We start from the raw sequence: 19833 nt of genomic DNA on the forward strand, positions 1-19833 counted from the left end.
CTTTGTCTTTGGCTGCTTGAGAACAAAAACCTCACACAAAATGGAGACCCGTAGATTAACAAGGGCATAGAAGGTGATTCTTTCTGTGATTGAAGTCAGGCATCTGACAGAACTGAGAACATTAACAGCTACCCCTCAACCTGCTAAACAGCTAGAGAGCTTTCCTTGCTCTTCTTTGGCTTCTATGGAATTGTCCATGTTAAACTGTAAGTAATATACATCCATTCTCCATCTCAGTGTCAATTAAATAAGATTTACACTGGGCACTAATAATCTGAGGGATCTTGACAAGTTTCATTCACTTGACAGAATAGAAAAAATATCACAAGAATGCTTATCAATTGCCCTCATTGACTCCCATTGCCTTAGCAACCTTCCCTGACAGATCACAGCATATGTGACTTCACGCCTTAGCGATAATGAGTGCACTATATTTTTGGAACCTTAATATATAGGAAAACCCTTTAAAAAACAAAACATTTAGAATACATTCCCGTTGATAAACCATTGGTTCATTCACAAAAGCAGGGTAAAATGGCTATTTCTGAAAGCATGTGATGCTACAAGATGAAGCTTGCTACAAGGTAAGAAAAGGTTTCTAGATAATCTTTGGGTACAGTAGGAAGACTGGGACATTTTAAGCGAAGGAAATGTTTGTTTTAAACAACAGCAGAGATTTGAGTAAAGTGGAGATGGAGGACACTTTAAAGAAAATGGAGGTAAAAGAGTGATGGAGAGACACTGAGGATTTTAATAATGATGATAAGGAGGGGAGGGGGAGGGGGAGGGGGAGGAGGATGAATACCAGAGATGGGTAACACACAAAAGATAACATGAACAAAGTAACACAAGAGAGCCTTTCCAAACTCCATTCTTGCTGTATTTGAATACAGTGGTATCTGTACTTAATTCTTTCTGTACTTAATTCTGTACTTAATTTTAATTCTTTCCAGAGGTCCATTCTTAACCTGAAACTGTTCTTAACCTGAAGCACCACTTTAGCTAATGGGGCCTCCTGCTGCTGTCGTGCCACCGGAGCACGACTTCTGTTCTCATCCTGAAGCAACTTTCTTAACCGGAGGTACTATTTCTAGGTTAGCGGAGTCTGTAACCTGAAACGTATGTAACCCGAGGTACCACTGTATTCTGTTCAGTTGCCACATCTCTTTATGGAAATCTGTGACAGTCTTCCAGAAGCCCCTTCCATGCCATTCTGCTCTCACTTTAATAACACAGGAATTGTAAGTCAATGAGTGCCTTTCTGGAACTCCATGAAATTTCACCAAATGCCCTTCCAGTCTACAACCACCTCAGTTTCACCACAATGGCCATGAGGCCAAGAGGTTCACTGTTAGGTACAAAGTCACGAGCAATTGGTACATCACATGCACATATATTTATCTTCCCAGTGATCTTGTGATGCTGGAACCTGTTTACATTGCTGGATCCAGCAAAGTTTATGTTTTTCATTTTATGATCTCTATAGTTTAACTATGCACACTTTGAAAAAGCACCTTCCTTGATCTGTTCTGAATATTCTAGCATTCCTTTTCCTTCTGTGTCTAGCATTATCAGAGAAGGTGAAGAAGTCTTCTATATCCATTTTTTCTGTGGCATGCATAATCTTAAATACGTTTCCCATCTCTCTCTTTTGTCTTTCCTGTAAAAAAAATGTCTCAAATTTTGTAACCTTTCCTTGTGTGGGCGTTATTCCATCCCCTTCAGCATCATGATTCCCCTTTTCTGCAACTTTTCTAAATCTACAATACCCTTTTTGAGTTGAGGTGAATGTACACAATAATGCAAATATGGTCACAGCATATATTTCTATACTGGTGTCAATGATATTGACATTTTCATATTGAATTCCTTTCCTGATGAGCCTAGATGTGGAATTTGCCATTCTCAGAACTGCTGTATGGAGAAATGTTGGAGGGTATGGATGGATGGATGGATGTATTTTAATGTTTGTTTTTATAAAGTTGTATTTATTGTTTAATGTGTTTGTGTACAAACACACACACACTCATACACACACTTAGTGTCGGGATCTCCACTAAGACCGAGCTGATAAAGCTCATTTCCTCTTGCCGAGCCTCTGGAATCGCCCTCCTGACTATAATTAACAACCTGAGCCTCTGATAAGGCTCCAAGGCACGTTCCCCCATTTAGCAGAGTTTCCAGCAGCATGCGGAAGGATGAGATAGTATGAGCCACATGGCTAAAGAGTTTTATTATCTTCTACGCAGACAGCAAAGAAAAATACATCCTCTCTCTATGAAGGCAGAGAGCAACTGAAACAAAGGAACAAAGGAACAGGAAACCACTAATGTCACATCCGTCTCCTGTCTCCCGCGAGACTTCCAACAGTATGGAATGTGTGGAATCAAAACAGAGCTTGTGACTCTAAAGCACTGCTTAGTGGCAATCAGAAACTAACGCTTAGTTGCATTTATTAATCTGGGGTTTTCTTTCCCCCCTCATGCTTCCCTAATTGCAATACATATATTAAAAGATTTCTGCACTTGAAATACTGCAGTTTTGCACTAGACCAGGAGGAAATGCTCAAGCAGTGGGATAGCTCACTTGGCAGAGCATGAGACTGGTTTGTGGGTGCGAACCCCATGTTGGGCTAAAGATTCCTGCATTGCAAAAAGTTGGTCAGCCAGAGAATAAGGGATTGCCAGAAATGGAAATATAGTGTGTAGATTTGGGATTTCTGGGAGTGCCTCTTGTTAATTGCTTGACATTTTCAGTGGGAGGGTTATGCCACACATGGTGACCAGCTTCCACCACTCTTTAAACTAGTTAGTGGCGATCCCAGGTGAAAGAGGACTATTGGGCTCATGTCTTCTTTTCTGTTGTTAGGCGCTCTGGGAGCAGAATGCTGAACTAGAGGAGCCTTTGATGCAATCCAGCAAAAATCCTCTTATGTTCCTGACTCCTGAAGCTCTCGCTGGCTCTCCAGAGCTCTGCTAAACAGTAGTAGGCTGCACTGGGTGCAAATCTCCAAAAAAAAGCAGCTACAAATACCCTCGGTGGACTGCATTTTAGAGCTTTCTTCAATCTTTCCTCTTGATAAGTTGAGTGGGAACCTTTTTACTGTATTTGTTTGATCTTTTGTGATGCCCTTATGATATTGCAAACCACTCAAATATTTCTTTGAAATATAGAGTGGTATAAACATTTCATAAATCAATAAAATAACTAATAATTACTGTCAGGGAACTGCCATCAGAGCCAGGAGTGGAGGTAAGGCTCTCCAGCGATGCCGGAGAAGGGCCCAGCAGGGAGAGAGGGAACTCATCCACTGGGGAAGGAAATCAGCATGACACCAGGAAGAAAGCGGAGCAGGGGAGGGCTTCGGAGAGATGGCTCCAGGACTCTTCCACAGAGACCAGCAGGGAGAGCACGGGTCCTCCGCTGGCCACACCCACCCTGCGCAGAAGACTTCCGCGCAGGGAGGCTAGGCGGAGACTGGGCGTCAAAGAACTTTTATGCTGGAAGAAGTTCAAGAAACGCCCACTGACGGATTCTGCCAGTGACTGACAGACGCGCAGTAAGGGCTGTGCAGCCAGGGAAAGGTTTAACCAGGCAGCTTGCCAAGAGTAGCGGCAACTTACGCACGAGCAACCCCAATTCCCATTACAATTACCCATTTGTTCCTTTTAAAAACACTCCTCTTTGCCACTGCAGATAACAAATATTCTTAATTTGATGAATACAGACACAAAACACAGTTTTTATTTGCCACACCAATTTATTTTGATTATGAACAAAGATAAATCTAACCCTATAACATATTATCATGAGATAGAGCCCTCAAGCCCCACATTCCTACTTATCTATTCCCTGCATCCCTGCATCCCTTTCACCCTCCATTAAAAGCCAAATAGAGGATTCAGGAGTCCAGTGCAGTAGCTCTTCCTCTCCCACCACCAGGCAAGCAACCTCCACCTCCACTGCTGCAAGAAACAGTGGGAACCGAAAGAAAGAAGACATTGTTCTCTCCTAACTACCCTTCAAAGTTCAGCTGCTCTAGGAGAGGCAGAGTATCACTGCATCGTGCTTTGGTTATAGTTCCTGAAAAGGCATAAAAATGCATTGAATTCTTGGCCATTGCACAAAAGGTTGGTGATGCACAGCCGTGGAAATCCTTATCGGGAATTGCACTGTCATCTAGAAAAAAAAGAGAGACATTTTCACATGAGTTCCTGGGTAGTAACAGGTGAGTTTGTGTGCTGAAGAGAGAATAGGAGCATTTTAATTATTGTGAAGTGTATTGAGCAAGTATAGAAGGCATCTCAGAATCATACATGAGATCAATTTGACACAGATGTTTAAAATTTAGAAAAAGAAATATCCATTTTTTATTATGTTACAAGGGCCCATCTTCATCAATATTGCTTTCCAGATCGGTGGTCCATGGCTCTCTTTACTTCTTCTAAAAGGTTAGTGAAAACTTTCTTTTAAAAGGCAGTTTTACACATGATTAAACAAACAGATTATTTTACTTCCTTCTCATACCCCTACCCCAGAAATATGGTGTCTCATCTATATATATGCAGAACAAAGATAATTTAACGCAGTTATATTTTCAGAAAAAGAGAATTTCACCCTACCAACACATAGTGCATTTTTTGGCAGAAAGCCACCAACAGAGGAAGAGAGCAGCCCACCACCCTGTCTCCACCTCATTGGCTGGCTGTGCTACTTACCATGTTCAACAACAAACTCTATGCACTGGGTCTGATCATCATAACACTTGATGGTCTTTGAGCCCTTACAGGCTTTTGAGAAAGAAGGAAAACAGGTCGGACACTCCTGCCCATTTAACTCAGGTTGTCGCACTGTGGAAAACAACCACTAAAATCAACACACGGTTTCGGCCCATTTCTCCACCCTCCCTACCTTCCTTTTGTTGCAGTGTAATAATTTCTTATTATGTTTTCAAAAAATTGATATCTATGCATCAATGCATAATCAATTTTTCAGACTCCCCATCCCATTTTCCATGGTGTTTTTACTTCTTTCCCTCTGCTGCACAATACCTTCTATCGTATATACCAACGCATCAATACTTTATTCTTTAATTTCTTATGCTGCTCATGTTTCAAATCCTGCTCGTGAGTTCATCCTACAATAATTCCTTAAATAGTCTTAAACGGGCTTCCATTCTTCCACAAAGCAATCATTCTTAGATTCTCTTATTTTGCCTGTTAATTTGCCAATTCTGCATAATCACCTTATTTATCCATTCTTCTTTGGTGGTAACTTCTACTTCCTTCCATTTTTTGCATAGAGAATCCTAACCCCTGGTGTTACATACATAAACAAATTAATCTTATTTTTTTGCACTTCTTTCCCCATAATCTCCAGGAGATTTTGTTTTTTGTATATAATCACTTCAGACATCTTTTTTATCTCATCATATGTCATTTTCCAAAAAAAACCTTCACTGTCTTACAAGTCCACCACTTATAAACGAAAGTTCCATGTACCCATTTATACTTCCAACAATTATTTACAACTATTAGCCAATTTGATAAAACCATTTATACATTTTTCCATGTAATTTCCTTTGAGAGTATAACAGGCAGTACATTTCATATCAATTTTTTGAAACCTTTCCCATGCATCCATTTCTATATTATGTGCTAGATCTTTAGCCCATTGCATCATTGCAGATTTAACCAGCTCATCTTTTGTTGTCCATTCTAGTAACATTTCATACATTTTAAATAATTTTTTCTTTTCCTTGAAGCAGAACTTTTTCAACATCAGAAATTTGATCCATAAGACCTTTTAATACATGTTTTCAAAAATACACATTAATTTGAAAATATTGGAAAAAGTCAGAAGAAATGTGAGCTTAGGTATCACCCATCTCTATTTTCTTCTAACTTTTTCAAACCTGCATTTCCTAAAAAACACGATATGTTTTCCTTTCATGTAAGTCTTGATATCAAGTCCACACATTATACAAACTTCTCCTTATACAATTATTTAAAAATTCTCAATGTGCCTTTCTTATCATACCACAGGTGAACATACCACCCATACCAATTCCCATATCCTTCCAAATTTAACAAATTTGTATTCTGTAAAGATATCCATTCCTTTAACCAAATCAGACAGGCTGCTTCATAATATAATTTTAAATCTGGCAATGAGAATCCATCTCTTTCCTTAACATCTGTTAGTAGTTTAAATTTGATCCTTGGTCTTTCCCCCTGCCAGATGAATTTCGATAATTCTTTTTTCCATTGCTTGAAGAAGTCCATGTTACTTATTACCAGAATTGTGTGAAGTAGAAATGACATCTTAGGCAAAATATTCATTTTTATCACCAAGATTCTGCCCAAAAGAGAAAGTTTCATTCTACTCCATCTTCCTATTTCTTGTTTAATCTTACTCCACACATTCAGGGAATAATTTTGAAACAGATTTGCATTCATATTTGTTATCCAGATATCCAAATATATCATCTTCTTTTCTATCTTAATATAGTTATTTCTTGCAGCTTCTCTTTACCTTGCCGGTTTATATTTTTTGTTAACATTTTAGTCTTATTCTTAGTTATATAAAATTCCTGCTAAATTACCAAACTGCTTTATTACATCCAATACCTTAACCACACTTTCCATCAGGTTTTCCAGGAACAATACCACATCAACTGCAAATGCCCTCAGTTTGTAAGTTTGAAGGCCCACTTGGAGGCTTCATATATCGTTATTTTCTCTAATATCCCTACACATCACTTCTTACCCTATAATAAGCATTAACATTGAAAGCAACCTTGTTTTGTTCCCTTAACAATAATGCATTTTTCTGATAGATACTATTATGTTTGCAAATTGCTTCTTATATATAATGCCTTTATTCCGCTCACAAATCTATCCCCAAACCACATTATAACCAGTAATTTCCCCCTAAAACACCAAGAAATATTATCAAATGCTTTCTCTGCATCTAAAACCATAGCTAATTGCTAATCACTTTTTCTTTTTCAAATAGCATTCCATACAATTCTACCTATATCTTTTAATTCTCTTGTTGGAAGAACTCCTGTCTGATCTTCATATATTAAGTTTCTTAACACTTGCTTAAGTCTTGCTAATATTGTAGCAAAAATACATAATCAGAGTTAAGCAGAGAAATAGGTCTATAATTCTCGACTAGAATCTTCTTTTGCTATCAAAGTAATATTGGCATACTTCCAAGTATCAGGTATCTTCCCTAGTTTCAAAGCATTGTTCGTGATCATTTGTAAAGGTGGTATTAAGTACTTTCTAATAATAAGCAGTTAGGCCTTCCTAATTGCTTGTCAAGGTTGTCTTGTCTTGTCAAGATTAGTAACTTTCAACCTTTTAAATAGCTACCTATTGTCTTTAAATCATCTTTACCACCATGATATCATTTAGAATAATATATGAAGAATTCCATAGTTAATGCTTTTTATTCAGCCCATATATTTCTCAAATCCTAAGTTCCCTAGTTCTGTGAGAGGGCTGCAACATCTCTATTGTATTCTGTTTCAGGAATTAATTATGCTCACAATACAGATCTAGATATTATCTCTAATGATGAGACAGAGGTGCTGGCGGCTGGGTTATCAAAAGGGAGCAATTTTAGTTGCCACTGTGCAAATACAGTCCAGAGAGACTCCACCCAGTCTGTTGTTAAATATGTATTGTGTTTCATAGTTCAACCTGAGAGGAGTAGGCAAGTAGCAGTATTTTTAGGGAGTGAGTTGTGGAATTTATTGCTGGGTTGTCTATGTGATTAGTTTGCCACATCTATGTTTTGTCCATTGCTTAATATGCACTGTGATTCATCATGCATTATGTATTCTTATATATTGCTTAATACTGTGAAATAGATTTATGTTCACTAGTCTCAAAATCTGTAAAAGATGCAGTTTGCACTCCACCTGTGATATCATCCCTTTGGGTTTAGGATAATTGCACAGGAACACTTGATGTTTCATCGGGACTAAGTAAAAAGATTGTTCACTGTATAGCTGCTTCTTTCTGTAGTATTATTACACATAGGAGGGGGAGCTTTAGCCTTGGGGGATCAGGGACACTTAAATAACAAAAGATCCTGGATGGCTTCCTGTGCATTGGCATCTTCATGTAGGAGAGGGAGAAAAGGACAGTCACCCATGCTCTTTTCTCAGCCTGCATTAGTTGCTGGTTTAGGCATGGACTTCAAGCTATTCTTTGTCTTTTTCTCCCTTTTATTTGCTTAGGTTAGTTTGGGAGACTTCCCTTCATTCCCTAGCAATGCAAACAGTCTATGGAAGTTAAGCCTGTTATTTAAGACCTTTGCATTCTTAATTGGCTTTTGCTTTCTTGTCCTTTTCACTTTACTTTCTTTGATCTGGGGAGCATTACTGAAAGTTTTCAGCCTCCTGTTCCCCAAGGTCATGGGTGAGGGATCTTGCAATGCCATATTCAAAAAGCCAGGATGTCACCCTGTAGCTGGTATTCCAGAGGTGGAGTTACTACTAGGTAAACAGTGCTTCCATGTACTCTGGATTCCATCACAGTGTCCCATTGTGCCAGAAGCAGTTTAGTCATACTGGCCACATGATCCGGGAATGTTTAGGGGTATTCTCATTTTCCTACTCATATTGAAATACCGCCCCTCAATGAGGCCAACTTAGATTCACAAACTGTTTAGGGGTATGTGTACCCCTGCATCCCCTCAGAAAAAACTGTGCCAACACCATATTTGAAGGGCCAGGATGCCACAATGTAGCTGGTGTTCCAGAAGTGGAGTTATTTCCAGGTAAACAGTTTTCCCATGCCTTCTGGCTTTGTCAGGGAGAAAAGAAACAGATGCATCAAATCAGGCCATAGGGGCGGTGTTACTGCAGCAGGATAGGGAAGGAAACTGGAGACCATGCACCTTTCACTCTAGGAAGTTAAACCGCTTTGAACAGAATTACATGATTTTGGACCGCAAACTGTTAGCAATAGTTGAAGCGTTCAAAAATTGGAAGCATTTTTGGCAGGTGTGCAATGGCAGTTAAAGGTTCACACAGACCATAAGAATAATGGAAAACAGCTCGGCAGTTAGACCAAAGGCAAATCAGGTGGGCAGAATTCATTGCTGGGTTCAATTTTAAGCTAAAGTATGTGCCAGAAGAGCAAAATGCTCGGGCACATGTGCTGTTGAGAAAGGCGGAGTATTTGGAGGAGCAGTCGCCTCCAATAGTAAGGCACACGTTTGAATCAGAGCAGTGGCAGTGTGCAGCAACGGTATTAAATGATAGGGAGCTACAGATGTTAACTGCTGATGATGGGTATGCAAGGAAGAAGTTAGCTGAACTGAGCCAAGGGAGAAGTAGAGAAGGTGGTTTTGAAGAGAGAGGAGGCTTTTTCTATTACAAGGGGACGCTGTACATACCAGGAGATGAGCTACGAGCCAAAGTTCTCAGGTAGCATCATGATAGCCCCACTGCAGGGCATTTTGGTCACAGCAAGACCATATACCTAGTCACTAGGGAATTCTGGTGGCCCAAGATTAAGGAGGATACCGCAGAATACGTGAGGGGGTGTGAAGTCTGTCAGAGAGCCAAAGGGCAAAGGACAGCCCCAGCTGGGCTGTTACAACTGTTACCCACCCCAAGTAAACTGTGGGAAGTGGTATCCATGGATTTTATTACCGACCTGCCAGTGTCACAGAAAAAAAAATACTTATTTGGGTGGTGGTAGATGTGCTGAAAAAGATGGCACATTTTGTACCTTGCTCTAAGATACCTTCCACACAGGAGACAGCAGGGTCGTTCGTGGATCATGTGTTTAAGTTGCACTGTATGCCATTAAGGCTAATCACGGATCGCGGAAGTCAGTTTACTTTGCATTTCTGGAGGAAGTTAATGCAGTTGTTAGGGGTGGAGGTCAGAGAGGACCAATGCCACCTTGCAACAATAGCAAGACGATTGGGTAGAGAAGTTGAACCTGGCCGAGTTTGCGGACAACAACGCAGTGCACACATCCATGGACATGGCACCTTTTGTAGCGAACTAGGATGTGCATCCCAGGGCCTTTCTGGGTAGGGAAGAGGTGCTGTCAGTACCAGCAGCTGAGGAGTTTGTGGAGGAAATGGAGTACTTGCATAAGATAGTGAAAGAAAACCTGGAAACATCGAAGGCAGCTTACAAAAGGACCTCAGACGCACATAGGCAGGAGGGAGAGAAAATCCAGGTAGGAGACAAGGTGTGGTTGTCCTCAAAGGGGTTGCCGTTCAAAGGGAGGTGCAAGAAGCTAGAGCCAAGAAGGCTGGGGCTGTTTGAGGTGGTGCAGGAGATTAATCCGGTGTCCTTTAGGCTCTGGTTGCCAGAGACAATGAGGATACACCCAGTATTCCACAGGGCTTTGCTGTCTCCATTTATTCCAGCACACAGGTACCAGGGGGAGAGGACGGAACATCCTCCCCCTCCTACACTGGTAGTAGGAGAGAAGGAGTATGAAGTTCAGGAAATCTTAGATTCCAGACAGCACAGGAGGAAACTACAATACCTTGTAGCTTGGAAAGGCTTTTCATCAGCCAAGAACTCCTGGGAACTGTTGGAGCATGTCCATGTGCCACGATTGCAGAGGAAGTTTCACAGGAGACACCCCCACAAGCCCAAACCTAGGAATTGGGCAGAGCCAGAGAGTAGTTTGGACAGTGACAAAGAGATAGAGCTACCGAAAGATTTGGACCTTCCCCCTGCAGAGAGAGGAGGAAGGGGATTGGGGAGGGCTTAGAGACGGAGGGTTATGTCCAGAAGGATTTGGAGGAGCAAAGGACAGAAGAGGCAGAACAGGGGCTCGGGGATGCTGAAGAGCCCCGCAACCACCCAGAGAAAGATGTAGCGGAAGAGGGGGTGGAGAGTCGCCAGGGAGAGCAGGGGCTCAGGGATGCTGAAGAGCCATGCAAGCACCCAGAGGCTTCAGAAGGAAGCTCAGACTCAGGAAGGGAGGGGGCTTTCAAATCAGCACAGACAAGGAGGGAAAGGAAACATAAGGATCAAAGATGTCTCACACAATTCCCACACCTACTTTGTTGGCATGGGAATCATAGGAAGCCACTCCCCAAATCTGACTCAACGGGTTTGGAAGTGTAATTCTGAACTGTAGCTATTTCTTGTATATATGTAATAAAGACTGTAAATACGAAGCTGACTGTGCTGGAGTGTTACTGTGAGGGGGAAACACCACCTTTACAGGCTTCCATCAAAGGGTCTCATTGCACCAGAAGCAGTTTAGTCATGCTGGCCACATGATCTGGAAAGCTGTTGCAGACAAATGTCAGCTCCCTCGGCCTAAAAAAGTGAGGTGAGTGCTGCACTACATAGTTAATTTCAACTGGACTTAACTGTCTAGGGGTACTTTACCTTTACATTTTCCCTTACTATGAGGTATCATGGGGACCACCTTTGGTGTCCTCTAACCAGCTACAGGGAAGCTGTGATCTATCTTGGGCTTCATCAAAGATCTCCAATGCCATCTGTTTGATATCGTTTGTCTAACGGCAACCAAGGAAAACCCTTAAAGCCTCAATGCTATTTATGCTTGAGGATATATACAAACACGCATATACTTACGTTGAAAAAATTTCTTGTAGCACTCTGTAGCATGACAGCAGAACCTGACATCCCTCAAGAAATTATTTTCTCCTGTATTGAAAATGTAGTTCCTTGAGGTGCAATCTGTAGTACATCCCATTTCAATTTCAAGCTTTGTAGAGCCATCTGTGAGAGATAATTGGAATGACTAGATCAGCTAAAATTCAAATCATTACTCTCCTGAATGATTTTTTTTTGTGATGCTCCCTTATAAACATACGTTGTGCAAATGGGTGAATAAAGAAAAAGAATCTGGCAAGTACTGAATTAAGCAAGCTAATCGTTAAAGCAGTTTCTTCCTTAATCAGTATAAATTACTCTGCCAAACCATGTGAATATATATTCCAGGATAGTTCTTAGAGAGTGGAGAATACAGTTTTCTCTTTCCTCTAATTTTCTCCTTCTCTTGATCTAACTTCTGACTGCATATCTCAAGGGAATAAATCTTTTTTCCATGCATCTTTCTATGGGAAAATGTCTGAATAAGTTTTCCTTTTTCATGAAAAATATTTTGTAGGTTCAGCTGCTGTGAGTTTTGTGCTGCTTCTATACATTACAGGCCTATTTGACAAGAGGTGCGGTGGCCTGGATTGGGTAGATTCTTTCTGATTGGTTTGAGAATCTCCATTCCATCCCTCCTTTCCAGGAGTGGAGTTTGCAGCCCAGCATGACTGTGGATGGGTTTGGTTTGGTTGTCTGATGAGTTTCTTGCAGGCATTCCTGTGCAAGGAGAAACTCAAAAGAACAAGGGAGCCAATCAGCCTGCCTTTTAGAGTACAGAACTAGTTACTTTTGGGCATGGTATGTAGCAAATGTGCTTTCCATAACAGTGAAAAGGACAAATTGTCAGAATCTATTGTGGCCATTGTATGAACAGAAAGAGAATTGGTTTCAACTATTAAGATTCCTTTGATCCTTTGATTGGTGAAATGAAATCACGTGTAATCTAGAAGTATAAAAAACCCCAACATTGATTTGGATGTGGTTCTTTACAGTCTCCTCCTTATTTTTGAGGCTGTGCCTATGCAGATTTGCATTTCATTACAGGCCTATCTTTTCACTTGGAGCCTACATCCTTTCCTTTTAGGTTTCTGGGAGGAAAACCTCCATTCTAAGAAACTCGTTTGAAATGTCAGGCGTCTGATAACTGTGATAGAGAGCTTTGTATTTCTTCTTCATTTCTTGTTCCTTCACTTCTTTATTTTATTCCTTTCTTATTCTTGCTTTTATGTATCCTTTTTCTTTAGATTAGCTTGGCTTTTATTGTATTTTATGCTGAAAACTTTCAATAAAAATGATTTAAAAATAACAAAAGGCAAAACTAATTAAAACTAATTAGGTTTTGGTTTCCAGCCTGACATCATGGTCATGGTGGTTGAGCTCTTCTGCCCTCCAGGGCAGGGTAGCTACCTGGACAGGGGAAAGCCAGGATTTATGAGGTAAAATTCCTGGCAATGCTTCCCAGGGGTCTGGGGAGTGCACAGTATCCCACAGTGTCACTTAAACTCATATCTCCCCGCTTGAAAGGCAGTGCGGGTGCAGCCTGGGAAATGTGTCCCTGCCATGGACAAACCTCCATTTCTGGCATGATCTGTGATCAGTTCCTCAAGAATTCGGAATATTTCATTAATTATGGGGCACTCCTGTAATGGCATATGGTAAAGGGCTGCAACTAATCAGCTGCCAAAAGGACTGGACTTGAGCCCTGAAGTTATCTTAATGATTTTCAACAAGCGCAAAAAGACTTACAATAGCCAGAATGGGAGGGGAGGCAAAGCAATGTTTACTCTGAAGGTTTCTAAATGGCTCCCCCCCCCCCCCCGTTGACCTTTCCTGCAACACGAAAGAATAATGTGCAGACATTTAGAGCAGTGTTTCCCAACCGGTGTTCCGCGGCACACGAGTGTGCCGTGAGACGTTGCCTCGTGTGCCGCGAGATGCCTGGAGGGAGGCGGGCGAGTCGGGCGGCGAGAGGCGGGGCGGCGGCGGCGAGGAGAGGCCGCGCCTCCTGCTGCTGCCTGGCGCTCCTCCTCGCAGCCGGCAGCGCTGCCTGGGCGCCTCCGCGCGACTCTGCCTCGCTGGGTTTGGTCTCCCAGCAGAGACGGGTCACACGCGCCCCTCCCTCCCTCCCTCGGCCTGCGCGGAGGGAGAGCCAGAGAGAGGCATCGCTCCTGCGCGGCGGGAGAGGGAGCAGCCGGAGCGATGCCCCAAACGAACGCATGGGACCGGAGGGGAAATCCTCTCCGAGGCGGATTGAGCGCAGCTGAGAGAAGCCTTTCGAGGAGCTGCCGTGTCCCCTGGAAACCCCCTTCCCAGCTCTGCCTCAGCCGCCGCCGCCTCAGTTGCCGCCGTCCCTCAGTCCCTCGCTCTGCTGCCTCCTCCCACCCCCAAAGCTTGGAGGTTCCCCAGCAAGGGGGAGGGAAAAAACTTTCACTTTTGTGCGTCCCTCCCGGCGTGACGCTGCGTGCTGACGTCACGGGGCGGGGCTTTAATGGTGGTGTGCCGCGAGATTTTTTTTCAGTAAACAGGTGTGCCGTTGCCCAAAAACGTTTGGGAAACACTGATTTAGAGGTTATCTGTTATCTGGAGGAAGAGAGAGGACCAATGATTTATGCCCAATTAAGTGTTTTACAAAAAAAATATATATCTTCCCCTCTCGACTGAAGAGGAATGGATTTTATATACAGTTTCTTTGAATTGTATGAAGAAAGAGTGGTTGAGAGAGTGATTTCCTAAGGACTGCTACTGTATTTTCGCTCTATAACACACACCTGACCATAACACGCACATCGTTTTTAGAGGAGGAAAACAAGGGGGGGGGGAATTCTGAATGAAACAGTAGGTGTATCATTTTTGTGCCTCATGCTGTGTCCACAGACATGTGATCTGATGGTGAATTTGGGGTGACCCAATGCAAAAATCCTGAGAATCCCTGTGGATCTGTGCTTTGTAACCACGTTTTTGCACCATTGTGGCCCCAGGCAACAGTGGGTGCGTGATTTTTTTGGTGCAGGCTGTAGCCATGGACATGCTATGTGATCTGATGGTGAATTTGGGGTGGCCCAATGCAAAAATCCTGAGAATCCCTGTGGATCTGTGCTTTGTAACCACATTTTTGCACCATTGCAGCCCCAGGCAACAGTGGGTGCATGATTTTTTTGGTGCAGGCTGTAGCCATGGACATGCTATGTGTTCTGATGGTGAATTTGGGGTGACCCAATGCAAAGATCCTGAGGATCCATGTGGATCCGTGCTTTGTAACCACGTTTTAATTGGGGAGGGAAGGAAAAACACAGAAGGGACAAGGAGCACAAGAGGGGTGTGCAGAGAAGCAGCTGGCTAAGAATGCAGGAGAGGGGTTTAACAGGAGTGAGGAAAGGAAGGCAAAAATTTTCCCCCACCCAACCACCCAAGCCATCCTTCTCTCTCTCTCTCTCTCACCTGCATGTTTTCCGGCTGCCTGTGAGTCCCTAAAATGCTTCCCTGGATGCAGCAGCACCAGCACCGGAGCACAGAGAGGAATTAGAAGGACGAGATCCTTTCTGTTCCCCTCTGCTTGCCTGGAGGGGAAGGGATTTCCCTGCTCTTTGTTTCATTTCAGCAAACAGCAACCAAAACAGAAGCGGGTGGGCAGTAAGACCCTGAGGCAGAATGCAGGAAAGCAACAGCTTCCTCTCTTCAGGCGTCCCTCCTCCCTGACACACGTGCGATCAGATTTTTGCCTGATTTTTGCCCCTGCACTCGGGCCAGTTGGCTCAAGGGAACACACATTCGCTCAATAACACATACAGACATTTCCCCTTACTTTTTAAGAGAAAAAAATCTTCGTGTTATAGAGAGAAAAGTACGGTAATTAGACTTCCCAGGAGTTTATAAATATGATTTTGATTTTTAACTGCGAGTTGTGGAAAACAATCCCCAGGATTTTAATGGCAGAGAAGGCATCTTTTCGGGAGTTATTTATAACCCGGAACGTCCTTGAAAAACGGAAGGGATGTTTTCAAAGGAATGGAATGGACTGAGAAAGTTGGCAATTAATCTCTCTCCACTCTAAGTCTGTGAACAGACTTCTGAAAAGGCTGCACATGTGAGATGGTTATTTTATATGTTTGGAAAATATCGGTGGTGCTGTGTGTAAAAAAACCCAAGAATGTTAGCTAGGGAAATGGATTACGACTAATAGAAGGAGGTGATTAAAAGAGAAGAATGAATGTGGCAATATCAGGAAGCAATGGACATATGTTTGTGAAAGGAGCAGGAAACCTTTTTTGTTAAAAAAAATTGTATTAAATTTAAATGATCTGGATTGATTTGTTAAAATTCTGAAAACTAATAAAAATTGATTTAATTTTTTGTTAGCTTTTACTACTGTAACCACTGTTTGCTGGATCAGCCTATTCTTGCAACTCCCCCCCCCATGAAATTTAGTTCATTTTCGTTTTCTTGTTTTTACCCTGAACCTGATTTGATTTATAGATTAATAGCTCCTGTAAAAGTAGCAAACAAGGTTCCGATTCAGTGTTACACCTCATCCATATCTTAATGATGTTTCTTTCTTCAACTTGATTCTGTATATTGATGACTTTTGTAAAACAAATGACCGTGATAAATTCATGCCTGGTTATGTTGTGGTATCTGACTATGAAATTCTTCAAGTTTATTTCCTTTCACATATTAAAAGGTGCCCAAATTCCTGAGGTCATCACTTCTATTCATGCCTACACCAAGCCTGCAGAATTGTTTATCTCCTGTGAGACTGTACCATTCTGTGTGCCAAAATGTGGGGGGAGATTAATTTTCTTATTTCTGTGGATTTTTCTATACATACTTTGGTTCCTCATTTATTCCCTTTTTCTATATCTTAAAATGAAAATATTTTGCTTTTAGGAAATAGGAGAGCCAAACATGCAGCTCCTCTTGGCTCTGTTCCTGGCTGTTTCATGATTTTTTAAATACTTTTTTAACTAAAAAGATTTCTATTCCTTAGTGATTGCAGTTTTCTCCCCCAAAGGGAAAAAATAAAGAAAATGCTGTTGTTAATTTAGTCCTAGTGATGTTTATGTCAACCTAAATGTTATTCCTGCTCTTGGTTCATAAGCATGCTCAGGTGTCTCATAGGCCACAAGAGTGGGAAAAGGGAGAAAATGATAAATATTGAATATTGTTGTGCGTTATGCTGGGTTTGTCAATAGATGCCACATAACACAAGGTAATTTCTTGGTTTTGCTAATTACATTAGTCAAGGAAGGGTAAATTGTGTGCAGTGTGCAAGTTATGCCCCTGGGTTCATCCCAAATAAAATCTTAAATTGTGAGTTTAATAAAATCACTGCAAACACCACCCATAAACCAAACATAGGTCCCATAAAATACTTTTCAGGTTGGCATAAGTAGCACAGTCATTCCATGTCGTCCAACCATCATATGGTTGCTGCAAGCTGGAAAATATTGAGATGTCACTACTGGATATGTGGGGAGTGAGTCTGAGTATTTTCCCCCATATTGATTGGCATTTGTTATGTAAAGTATGTACTTCTACCTGTGTGAGTATAAAATATTCTGCCTTAAAATGAATATGGAATCATTCCTTTCCAAAAAAAATTTTAAAAAATGGGGGAACGATAGAGAAAATATTAATTTCATGGAACTGTATCATTTGGATTATTCCATATTCCTTTGAGCCTAGGACCTATGGTTTTCTGGGAGACATACCTCCAGTCTATGAACCCTTTCAATTTTCCCAACAATGGGATTGGAAGCCCCTTTCCCCCAAAACATCATGCCATCTGGAAAGACTGCAATCTTTGTCCCTACACCCAGCTCAGGGGATCAGGGAAAAGAGCAACCCTTACCAGTAGCTTCTTGGGGTTTGCTAGATGTTGCCATAGGTGAACTCTAACGTTGGTCATTCCCAGCTGTCTTTCAACCAACAGGAAGACTGGTTGATCAATGGTTGAACACATGTCTTCTTGTATTCATCACTGGCTACACACTTGACCACTGCATCACTTGTGTTTGAACCCACAAAGAGTAGAGTATGTTGGATACTAATGAGTGGAGAGTGACCCGCCAGTGAGGTATTGTTACTTAGGATTTGGCCATTGGGAAAACCAGTTGGTGATGGAGCTGTGAGGCAAAGGCCGGAGAAAGATGAGGCCTGAATATTCATGCATAATGTATTAACAGTAATCAGGTGGCAAAGCTCAGAAGAAGGTTGCCAGTGGTTCTCCAAGGCTAAGAGGCTGCCCTATGGAAAGGTGTGGGGGAGGCTGCACACTTTATTAGTTATTGACATGGAAAAGAGCCATCTCACTGCCTGCTTCGCAACACTGGAAATCCCTCCCAGGAGAAGCTAGATAGCCTCCCTTCTTGTCCTTCTCCTGGCAGGTGAAGACCTTGTCCCAACAGGCTTTTGAGGAATTACTGTTTTTATTGAAAAGGTTGATACCACTTTTATTGTAATTATTGATACATTTTACACATATTTTATATAGTTTTAATTCTACTAATATTTAATTAATTGTTTGGAAAAAAAGAATTTCTCAACACTGGGTGAGATCCACATTCTGCCCCCCCCCCCGGATATGTCAGGGTCTAAATGATGGACCCACACACTCAGGTGTAATCTGACAGAAAGGATTTATACTCACTAAATCTTCTGCCAATAACACGAAAAAAGCAACTGCCACCTTCGGAAGTTTCGCAGGTGCCATGTGAAACACTGTCATTTGGTTTCTTTACTTTACATACCTCAGCTGCCACTGCAGAGACAAGAGAAGAAGAAATATTCAGCACCAAATACATCAGTTCCTCAGGCATTGAGAAATGGAATCTACATTCCCACCTGGATACACTCTTCCAAGCCGGACATGAGCAACCTTATTGGTCTCAGGATCCACATGTAGTGGTGGGTTGATGTAGGTATGCACACTGACACATATCTTCCCCCTATCTCTCACACAGGAACATCTCCAGACAGAAAGATGGAGAGACACACAGTCTTCATCCATTTTACTATTATGAATGCATACACTAAAGCAGGGATGCCCTCCCCCACAACACACAATGAGGTGCACAATGGGATTTTAGCAGTCCCATTGCATACTTTCACAGGCAGCACACATGTTGTATGTGAAGAAAGCCAACCTCATGAAACAGAATTACACTCCACAAATCTGTCTTCCAAAATTTGGAGTCCATATTCTCAGTATTCCAATGTCTTTAGCTTCCTTTATCCTTCCTAGAGCCAATATCAGTTTGCCTTCTCTAGCCCACTTCGTATCCCCTCCCACATTTGAAAAAGCAATTCAAGATTGCGGATTCCTACTCACCTTCAGAAAGGATGGCCAAGAAGAGACAAATACTCAGGAAGATCTTCATAGTGCTGGAGAGATCAAAAGCTGAGGAGAACTCAGTTCAAAGAAGCAGGCAACTGATGGAGGAAGAGATTGCCTTGGAGGATTTATAGGCTAAGAAGAGGAGCCCTAGGCAGAACTGGTCCAGTGAGGGGGTGGGAAATGATGACAGTAGAGATTGCATGCTTTCCCAAACATCTTGTAATTTTATATTGGAACACAAAGCATGGAGTAGAAATTGCATTAAGTCATTTGTGGGAACTGTATGAAATTCTGAGAGCTGCCTCTTCTTTTGCATTCTCAGGGATAAGAAACATATATTTTAAATCCTTAAATCACCTTTGGCAAGCCCATGAAAATTCACCAAATAACTTTCCAGTCTATCCCACCCCAATTTCACCACAATGGGAGCCACTCTTACGGAACCACTCTTCTTCAGAAAGTACACTGAATGAACACCACTTTGAGACAATTGGAGTTTGACTGCTATTAGAGTATTTCCTTCTAGGTTCAAGTGGCTAGAACACACATCATCTTGGAAATACTGAGCAAAGAATTCAAAGGTGTTAGTTACATAGTATAGCCACTCATGTTGTTTATGCACAGCAAAATAATTTTCCAACCTTCATTAATCGCATCATGACTCCACTAATACAAGGCAATATTTTTAATGAGGAATGCTGAGTCATACCAGGAATTTAGTTATCTTAAACATATTATTATTATTATTATTATTATTATTATTATTATTATTATTATTATTATTAATTTATTTATACCCTGCCCATCTGGCTGGGTTTCCCCAGTCACTCTGGGTGGCTTCCAACAAAATATTAAAATACGATTGTCTATTAAA

The 19833-nt window shown here is 41.7% G+C and overlaps 1 protein-coding gene across 1 annotated transcript; it reads right to left on the reverse strand.

Moving 5' to 3' along the window:
* Positions 1 to 3755: 3755 nt before the first annotated feature.
* Positions 3756 to 19048, reverse strand: LOC309376180 (phospholipase A2 inhibitor gamma subunit B-like). The gene is made up of 5 exons (XM_081922420.1): positions 18954 to 19048; positions 18273 to 18383; positions 11603 to 11749; positions 4719 to 4850; positions 3756 to 4179 (listed from the first exon to the last, which is right to left on the reverse strand). Exons 1-5 carry the CDS (start codon positions 19000 to 19002, stop codon positions 4016 to 4018), a joined length of 603 nt encoding a protein of 200 aa, XP_081778546.1. The 5' UTR covers positions 19003 to 19048; the 3' UTR covers positions 3756 to 4015.
* Positions 19049 to 19833: the final 785 nt, after the last annotated feature.

The sequence above is a fragment of the Podarcis melisellensis genome (assembly GCF_964234715.1).
Source record: "Podarcis melisellensis genome assembly, chromosome: 8".
NCBI classification, from domain to species: domain Eukaryota; kingdom Metazoa; phylum Chordata; class Lepidosauria; order Squamata; family Lacertidae; genus Podarcis; species Podarcis melisellensis.

Excerpts from the sequence above, each read along its gene's own strand:
- LOC309376180 (XM_081922420.1), bottom strand. The coding sequence starts at position 19,002 with ATGAAGATCTTCCTGAGTATTTGTCTCTTCTTGGCCATCCTTTCTGAA. Across the intron at positions 18,384-18,953 it reads CTTGGCCATCCTTTCTGAAG|TGGCAGCTGAGGTATGTAAA; the intron begins GTGAGTAGGAAT and ends TTGTCTCTGCAG. Across the intron at positions 11,750-18,272 it reads TGTTATTGGCAGAAGATTTA|ATGGCTCTACAAAGCTTGAA; the intron begins GTGAGTATAAAT and ends TATCTCTCACAG.